At 32.7% G+C, this 9689-nt stretch overlaps 1 protein-coding gene across 1 annotated transcript; it reads right to left on the minus strand.

Annotated features, from left to right (window-relative positions):
* Positions 1-1946: 1946 nt before the first annotated feature.
* Positions 1947-8924, minus strand: LOC142225626 (cationic trypsin-3-like). The gene is made up of 4 exons (XM_075295431.1): positions 8326-8924; positions 3421-3567; positions 3076-3355; positions 1947-3007 (listed from the first exon to the last, which is right to left on the minus strand). Exons 1-4 carry the CDS (start codon positions 8791-8793, stop codon positions 2847-2849), a joined length of 1056 nt encoding a protein of 351 aa, XP_075151546.1. The 5' UTR covers positions 8794-8924; the 3' UTR covers positions 1947-2846.
* Positions 8925-9689: the final 765 nt, after the last annotated feature.

The following is a 9689-nucleotide window of genomic DNA, read 5'->3' on the forward strand; positions in this document are numbered from 1 at the left end:
GATACGAATTTGGTAAATTTTATTGCTCCATTTGTATATAATTGTTTTCCCCTTTTTTAGTTCATTTATCTAATGAAATCAACAAAATATTAAAGTCAAAGAAACTATCTCAAAACATAATAATTCCATGAATTAAAATAGAATTAAATTGGCTTTAGTCCCATATAGGGTTCACTTTTTTGAGTGTAAACAGACAAGACCGCTTCAATTGCGCATTGGAAGACAACATTGAAGTTTTTTTTTCAATGGGAGCTATATCAGAACCGATTCTTTTTATAAAGTCGAAAAGGGTCTATTTTGATCCAAACACATACTTGTACTAAATTTGGAGCCGACTAGATTACAATTGCACGGACGAATAGCCTGATGTTTCGATGTAAAAATTATATGTTTGGAACTCTAATTTTTAGCATATTATTTTTAAGTGCAAACATATAATGTTCAATCCATTCACAAAATATTTGATACAAATAGTTGCCGCTGTTGAGATTTGAACCTGTGTTATTTATGTTTTCATTCATTATAATAGAGAACCTCGCGGGAAGTAAAGGGTGATTCTTTTGAGGTTAGGATTTTCATGCATTAGTATTTGACAGATCACGTGGGATTTCAGACATGGTGTCAAAGAGAAAGATGCTCAGTATGCTTTGACATTTCATCATGAATAGACTTACTAACGAGCAACGCTTGCAAATCATTGAATTTTATTACCAAAATCAGTGGCAGAAAATCCGCTTTTTTATCAACAAATTTTGTTCAGCGATGAGGCTCATTTCTGGTTGAATGGCTACGTAAATAAGCAAAATTGCCGCATTTGGAGTGAAGAGCAACCAGAAGCCGTTCAAGAACTGCCCATGCATCCCGAAAAATGCACTGTTTGGTGTGGTTTGTACGCTGGTGGAATCATTGGACCGTATTTTTTCAAAGATGCTGTTGGACGCAACGTTACGGTGAATGGCGATCGCTATCGTTCGATGCTAACAAACTTTTTGTTGCCAAAAATGGAAGAACTGAACTTGGTTGACATGTGGTTTCAACAAGATGGCGCTACATGCCACACAGCTCGCGATTCTATGGCCATTTTGAGGGAAAACTTCGGAGAACAATTCATCTCAAGAAATGGACCGGTAAGTTGGCCACCAAGATCATGCGATTTGACGCCTTTAGACTATTTTTTGTGGGGCTACGTCAAGTCTAAAGTCTACAGAAATAAGCCAGCAACTATTCCAGCTTTGGAAGACAACATTTCCGAAGAAATTCGGGCTATTCCGGCCGAAATGCTCGAAAAAGTTGCCCAAAATTGGACTTTCCGAATGGACCACCTAAGACGCAGCCGCGGTCAACATTTAAATGAAATTATCTTCAAAAAGTAAATGTCATGGACCAATCTAACGTTTCAAATAAAGAACCGATGAGATTTTGCAAATTTTATGCGTTTTTTTTAAAAAAAAAAGTTATCAAGCTCTTAACAAATCACCCTTTAGTTACAATGTTATGATTTGATGTCATATTACGATCATATCACAAAAATTTGAATTGACGTTTCGACACTTTGTGTCCAATGGCGTTTGTGGTTGTGTGTGCTAAGGTGTTCCGTTATGTTGCCAACAAACCCAGGTTCCACCCTTGGTCGGAGTGAAAAAGTTTTTTTTTTTTAATTGTAAAAATTAAATAAGTAAAAGTTTGTAAAAAATATTGATAAAAATAAAAAACGAAATTGGGGAAAATTTTTACTTATTTTTTTTATTTCTTCATTTAAATGACGTTCCAAGGCCCAACTTCTAAAGCAACGCAAAGTATCCGAAAACGAAGTACTTATGACAAGACCATGTACAATTCATTAGAGACGATCCAAGCTTGCACTACTTCCGGATCACAAGTCGGGGACCCAAACAAATTTTTTGGGTAGTTAGTCACAATGGTATTTAAATAAATGCATATTAAAATATATTTCTAACAAGTGTTTATTTGCAATTAATATCGTGCACTATTGTTCGACTACAATTTATGATTATGATTGTGCCAGATGTAAGTCTATTTATAAAAATATAATACCAAGAACTTAAGAGCTATGTCTCTAAACGATTTTAGCCTATCTAAAAGTTTACATATCACTTTCATCTAATTAGCCGCAACTAATTTAAAATTTTTTTCGGTGTCATTACCGTATGAATATCTACATTGGGATTTGTTGCTCGTATATCCGTTTCACTAGATAAAATGCTGGTAAACATAACATGTCTTTAGTTTTACGCCTTCATTTCCAAGGTAATTCAGAGCCTACACACAAAAAAAATTTTTTCTGATTCAATCACGAAATTAATTGATCCAATTAATTTTTAATTGAAATGTCTTCAATCACAAAAATGATAGTATCAATTAAAAAATTAATTGAAGATCAATTAAAAAGTTAATTGATCCAATTAAAAAATTAATTGATACTATTATTTTTGTGATTGATTTTTGCTTCAATTAAAAAATTTGTTGAATCAATTAAATTTTTAATTGAATATTTTTTAAAACTCAATTAAAATTTTAATTGGAAAAATTTTCGTGAAATTTTTTTGTGTGTACTCTTCTTTGTCACATCAAAGATGAAAGCCAGCAACTCAACTCATCGTTTGAGGATCTTGCCGGTAAGTTGTAGAACAGATAAGATGACATTGAGGGTTATCGGGTTCACTGCGTGCATCGCAATAGATTTTGCGTTTTAGAACTTTTGCTCAAAACAGTTAAACTAGCAAAACTATGACTAATTATAGATAACTACGAGGTAGAATAAATATCTAACAAATATTTACAGATACAGCGAATATACTGCCTAGCATCCTGCTAACTGCCGGATATTAACCCAAAACAATGCGTTGGAAAGATAAATAAATAGTCACACCCACGAGAGAGAACCATCCATATATCAGTTTGACAGCTGTACTTCTTTCGGCGGTTGGGTGTTCAGAGGAACTGGTTGCGTTATTCGCCGTCACCGAAGATGCAGAGCCCGATTCCGCTAAAATTTATAGAGCCCAGTTAGTTTGGGATTAATGTATGATTGAGATTTATGGTGTGCATACTAACTTGATACCATGGAATCTTCATTTGTTCCCGAGTATGGAACAGAAATTACGAATTCGCCATCATCATACATGGATATATCTTCATCAGATACTTTGTCGTAAATCCAACCCAAATAAGGGGCTAAATTAGTGTAGAATGCATTAATCGGTTTATCTGAACATCCCAATTCAGAGTTATCCTCTTCGGGGGGAAGAATCATTGACAGCAATCCAACCAATCTATTGTCACACACCAATCCAGTACCCCGATCTCCATTATGGGACAGCAAAGCATCAACTGACTAACGATGTAAGAATCGATGTTTCTTTAGTTCATTGCATGGTAACAAAAAGTCCAAATACTTACATGACAATCGAAGCCAAATGGTAGCATGTACAAGGAGCAGATGTCATTCTTGCGAGAGTTGGGATAATCATAATTTGCCCGACACATTTCTTTCTCAAGTAGAGGAAGTTCTTCTGTTTGTATATAGTTGGGTCCATTAGGAATCGACTACAAGGATAAAGAAAATTGTAATTTCTATGAGACTGTCCAACAAGGTCCACAACAATTTTATATAGCCCTCCCAGCTAAAAATTAATAGACTAAACTTGTAGGTTCAATTAATGTTTTATTTTAAAAAATGAATAAAAAATCCGACAGCAACATAACTAGACAATTAATTTTTAATAAAGCAACTAAAAATAGTTGCACACTCTTTCCAGCAAAAAAAAAAAAAAAACAATTGGGAGTTGTTTTAAAGGCACAACTTTAAAAGCACTTCCAAAAATGTCCTCATAAAGAAGTTAATTATTTTAACTACACAGGAAGTTTTTTTAATTCAATGTTTTATAACTCGTTTTTTTTCATAATTTAATGGGCAATTTTTGTTTTTTTTTTTTTTGCAAATAGATTAAAAAGAATAATGTTTCAAACTATTAAAATGCTAAATACATTCTAGAAAAATCAATAATTTTTGAAAATATTCAAGGGCAAACGTTTCAGACAAGCATTGAATGCATTAAAAATTACAAAGATTATAAAAATTATTTATTTGAGAAAATATAACATTTTTTAATTCACATTCAAAACACTGAATTCGGATGACACCTTTAGAAGTAATGCAAATTCAGTGCACCGGCTGTTGAAATGGTGGACATACGTCCTATGACAAGTTCATATAACAGCCATCGCTTCTCCGCTAATTTTGCACAGGTCCAGTAGACCCAAAAAGAAATTTTTCACTTATTTTTTAGCGACGCTTTTGTGCAGCATTATTAATATATGCATTTATGAAAGAATAGTTTTAATATCAGTTAATATTTATTTAATTAAATTGACTAAAAATCAGATAAACAAAATAATAAAGGAGCTTTAGTTATTAAACTAAACATAAATTTAGGAATTTATCATAAGTTCAACCACAGCTTTATTTCATAAAGATCAGATTTCAAGCATTCACTTATAATAAGGAAACTAACTTACAATTTAGAAGACAATGTTAAGAAATAAAACTATGTATTGCCATGAATGTGCATGAAAATCTTTAGCGCAACTTTGTTTAATTTTATTTAAAAACAATGGAAAATCGTAAATAGGTTTTCAAATTCTGGGGGTCTAAGCCCCCTCCCCAGAGGCCTTCCTACGCTTATGACAAGGTCTTACGGCCATTTTTATGTAGCTCCGTTAGACTTTAACTCCCAGTTAACAGAAAGTAAAATGAAAATATCTTCTCTCCGGTTAACTTTAACTGAAAAAATTTTAACAGTTAAGTTTCTAACTGGCATTTTGAATATATTAGCAAGATGGCAGATTTGTCCATAGTACGGTTTAAAAGTTCGTTAGCTAACGTAGCACTAACGGAGCTTCATGAAAATGGGGGTTAATACTATTGGAAAAAATAGGTTGGTTCAACCGAAGAGTACAAATGGTTGGGTTCTGTTTTCTGTAAAATATGTTAATTTTTTTCGCATTTCGCTCGTAAGATGACCTTCTTATGTTCTTCTGTAAATAAAAGGTAGTAGATTGAAAAGGTTTCGAATTCTGTTGTGTAAATTATGCCACACATGAGAGCACTGTCGACAAAGGAGAGTGCTGCGATTAACCTGAAAAGCAGAGATGCATTTTGCTCTCGATTATGACTTGAATAAATGAATGTGGGCTAATTTTAACGTATTCTACACTGAAAAAAATATTGACCTAATATGGAAGATTATGCAACTTAAATTTTAGGACTCGAAATTTACGCAATGCTAAGGACAAAATTCTTTAAAATAATGACATTTTAATTAAAAGAAAGTTTTTAATCCTTGCTTCAAAATATTTTTTCATCCAATTTAGGAAACAAGTCTTGAAATTTTGCGTCCCTCTGTTGAAGTTGTAGATCTTTGAAGTAAGGCAAATGTTCCTTAAAATATAGAAAAACATTTTTAATTTAAAGAAATCGTCTTTAACTGAACTGACATATTGAATTTTTAAATTTAAGATAAAAATGCTTCAAATATAGACTAAGACTTATTTTAAGGATTTGCATCTTTGGTTTAAAGTTTTTTTAGCATTAAGAAAATAGTTTTTACTTTGAAGTACTTGGCATAATTTGGATTTTGAAATTGGAATTTGTTTGTACATGAATACCTTTATTAATATATCTCACACAGAGAATAAAAATTCGATGAATGAGATCTGTATCCAATTTTAATTTTATCGACCCTAGATTTAAAGCCACGGAGGTCCCTACAAAATGTCTTTATTTTAAAGAAGCCGCATCTTTGGCTCAGAATCAATACCAAAATCCTTAACGGAAGGTCAAAAGCTTTGGATCCAAGTAAACTTTTTTTTGAGTGTACCATATTTTATACAAAAAATAAAATATAAGGCATGGAAATAAGGAACAAAGATAAATTTTGTTTATATTTTACTCTTATAAGGATAGCATTTGGAAGCAAAAGTTTTCAAAAAAGAAAACACAATTAGTTAAAATAATTCGACTATAACCTAATTTTCGAGTTTCTAACATGAAGTTGACTTTTTCAAGTATTTTTACGTTTTCATTTTGACCATTTGCGCCAAGAGTCTTAAAAATATATTATATAATATAATTGATAAAAATAATATCCTTAATTATAATCTGACTTTAGTCATTAAATGTTTATGAATTATCTTGTGTTACACCTAATGTTTAGTACTAAGTTCGGTTCTGCGAACTTATTCTGGATTCCCAAATACAGGGTTGTGCGAAACAATATGCCTGCGTATCACTATCCGTTCGAAAAAAACTCTATACAAAAGATTCGCAATTATTCCGCTCAAACGTTTTTTGAACTTAGTTTTAGGACTAAGTTAAAACCCTCAAGAAAGCACTCATCTGTTTTTAATTAAATTCTAATTATATTACGTTAAGTTTAAATAAAATAAATTAACTTAATTTATTTATTATATAACAAAAATTGTTATTCCTTTAACAGCTTTTTTAAAGAATCCCTGTTGAAAAAGTCGAAAAGAAACTGACGAAACGTCCAGGTTCTGCTCATAAATAGCCCATTAAATAATTAAAAACTATAAATTATAAAGTGGTCATAAAGGAAAATTAATCACCCTTATTCCTGAAGTCGCCCTCGCTCTCGCCGTCGCGTTTTGTCGTCTGTCGCTTTTAAGTCGTCTCGTCATTCATTTGGCATTCCTGCGAAGTGGCGACGGCGACGACGACGATTACTTTTTGTACCAATTACAATACTCGGTAATAAAAGGCCGATGTCACTAGAAAACAATCAGCTGATATGCATTTTAATTTTTTCGGTTTAAAATATTTTTATTTCTGACGCAATTCTAAGTCGGAAAATCAAGAAAAAATATTTAATTTGACGCGGAAAAAATGTGGATATATATTCGAGGACAGTTAAAGCTTCCAAAACTACAAAAATGGCTGAGATCAATGGCACAAGGATCATCGTGAAAGAAAACAATCGGCTGATGTGCTGAACTTAAGTTATTTGCGTTTAAAATGCTGTTTGTTTGTAATCCAATGTTGACTTGGAAAATCAAAATAAATGATAAATTTGACTCGGGAAATGATTTAGATATCTACATTAGGACAATAACAATATCCGGCATATACAATTGGAACGACGTTGACATTATGTGTCCAAGGATCATTCAAAGTTCGACACAATTGTTACCTAAGTTTGGTGCTAAATAAAATACATTGGCCTTCAAGGATTTCAATTAAAAATAAATGAAATTGAAAATCAACACGTTTACTTTAATTGTACAGTGTTCTTTTCTATGATATAAATGTGATGACCATAACTGCTATATATACTGATTTTTTCCCATTTTTTTGTAATTGTTGATGATTAGTCACTTTACCTCTTACCAATTCCCATTGTTTACACTCATTTTTGAATTGTTCGATTAATAAAGTCTAAAAAACGTCTTCAAAAATTAAACACTAAACCCGTCGCTGGTAAATTTAAAGGCGACAAAAAGCGACAACAGGAATACCGATTTTCTTCGATAGCAGAATATATCGACGAACGGAATACCAATTAGTGGCGACTGACGAAAAGCGACAAAAAGCGACGGCGAGGGCGATTTCAGGAATAAGGGTGAATGAATATATTAAGCTGGAGTATATAAAAACAGACGTCGTATTTAAAGGGCCTACTTATTTTGCTTATTAATGCAATTTTTAAGTGGTATAGAGGACACATTACTCTGACGATCTGAAGATGTTTTTTATTGGTCAATATTGATAAACTTTTCATTGAAAAAATCCTAAAATATATGATATTCAGCTTTAAAATGGCTATATTTACATAATAGAAAATACCATTGAAGTAAGGACAACTGGGTTGTAATAAGTCCCGAGAATTCTTCAATTCTTGGGGTCTTTTGATGTCCCTTGGGGTCTTTTGATGTCCCACATCGTATTTTTAAAATTTTTTTCTTGTTCCCATATCCGGAATGACAAATCACAAGTAATTATGGAACATGTAATTATGGAACAATTAATTTTGAATTGACTTTGGTGATTATTCCGTGATTGAAGAAATTTCAATTCAAAACTAATTGGATGAATTCATTTCGTGCTTGAAGACAACCATTTTTTTATGTGTGTTTTGGTTGAGTTTAAATTTGAACTATTGCCAAACTAAAATTTTTCGATTTCGGATATCGGAATCCGATTAAACTTTTTTGGTTACTCTGATGTCACTCCATTTAAACCACTGATCACAAATGTTTTGAAGTATATATACAGGCGTACGCACTTACACTTCGAACGTAATAGTTGGCCACACATGGACCCTCGAATATTGATGCATCCTCCAGCGTTATCCATGACATATCATTGCGTATATCAAGTGGCAATTTTCCATTGAGTCGTAGGAGAGCTAGATCGTTCTCTCCTGTGGTGTAATTGAAATGGTGCGCCACAAGAACATCTTTAACATCGAGAATAAGCTCGTCCGCAAAGGCTGTGGAACTGCCAGCAATGACACTTAACGATGTTGGTGGCAATGAGACCACGGAACTTGTTGCCGAAAATTGATAGTGAATACATGAGGCAGTGGTTAAAATAAGGCGACTTTGAATTATAACACCGTTGCACAAATGAATCGGCGGAACTTTAGGATGCATTTTGACATATAGGGAAACCTGATAGGTTGGTTGATCACACTGCATAAACGCTGGCATTAATGCCATCATCATTGCAATGGCCAGTATTTTAAAGCTATTCATGATCGATTTTACAAATTATCTGTTTTGTGAATTCCTTTTTTGTATTTTTTTTCACGAAATTTAAATTTAATTTTTCTTTATCCTTTTTGCAATGCAAACGCGTTAGTAGTCCACTAAGGTTGTCAACTAAATGAGCAACTGTCGTTAAGAAGATACGTATATAACATGAGATTCTCCAGTCTAATGCACAGCGAGCAATTCTAGGTAATCAGGAGAAATTCAAACTGATTCGCAATTCGACGAACTGCTTTGGCTGGTCTGTTATCACCTCGGGAGTAGATAATCTTACGATGCCACTCCGCTACCTGATAAATATGTCAGAATTTTTGAGATACACCTCTTTCGTTTACATTTGTATTTTGTACTTTTCGATTAACACAAAAAAGCATTATGGTAAATAAACCACATACATTGTGCAAATGTATGCAAATAAAAATTTAAATTTTAGAGATTTCAAACCATGGCGTATGAGGGTGAATAACGACAACAGCTACGTCCACCACACAAAACAAAAATATTGAACACAACGATTTCTTGTCCTTAAAATAGGAATGCTAGTTTTGCTTGGCATAAAAGACACATTTCCTTCACTGAAAGGACGTTTTCTATGAAGACGTTTTGCCCTTCGTGTTGAGAGATTCAACTTTAAAATGGTTATATTTACATAAAAGCTATTTCCATTTAACTGCACCCAGAAAAAAGTGACCTCTTCTTTAAGTTAAAATGAACTCATTGTGAAGAAAGTTGAACTTCGTATAGCGCCAAAGACATTTTTATTTGTTTGAACGATGTGATTTTCGTAGAAATTAGGAATAATGCATTCCATATATTAGTTAACATTTTCCTATATTTATATACCACTATACTACAGAATGAAAAAAATTAACTAATTTGAA

The sequence above is a fragment of the Haematobia irritans genome, chromosome 2, assembly GCF_050003625.1.
Source record: "Haematobia irritans isolate KBUSLIRL chromosome 2, ASM5000362v1, whole genome shotgun sequence".
NCBI lineage: Eukaryota > Metazoa > Arthropoda > Insecta > Diptera > Muscidae > Haematobia > Haematobia irritans.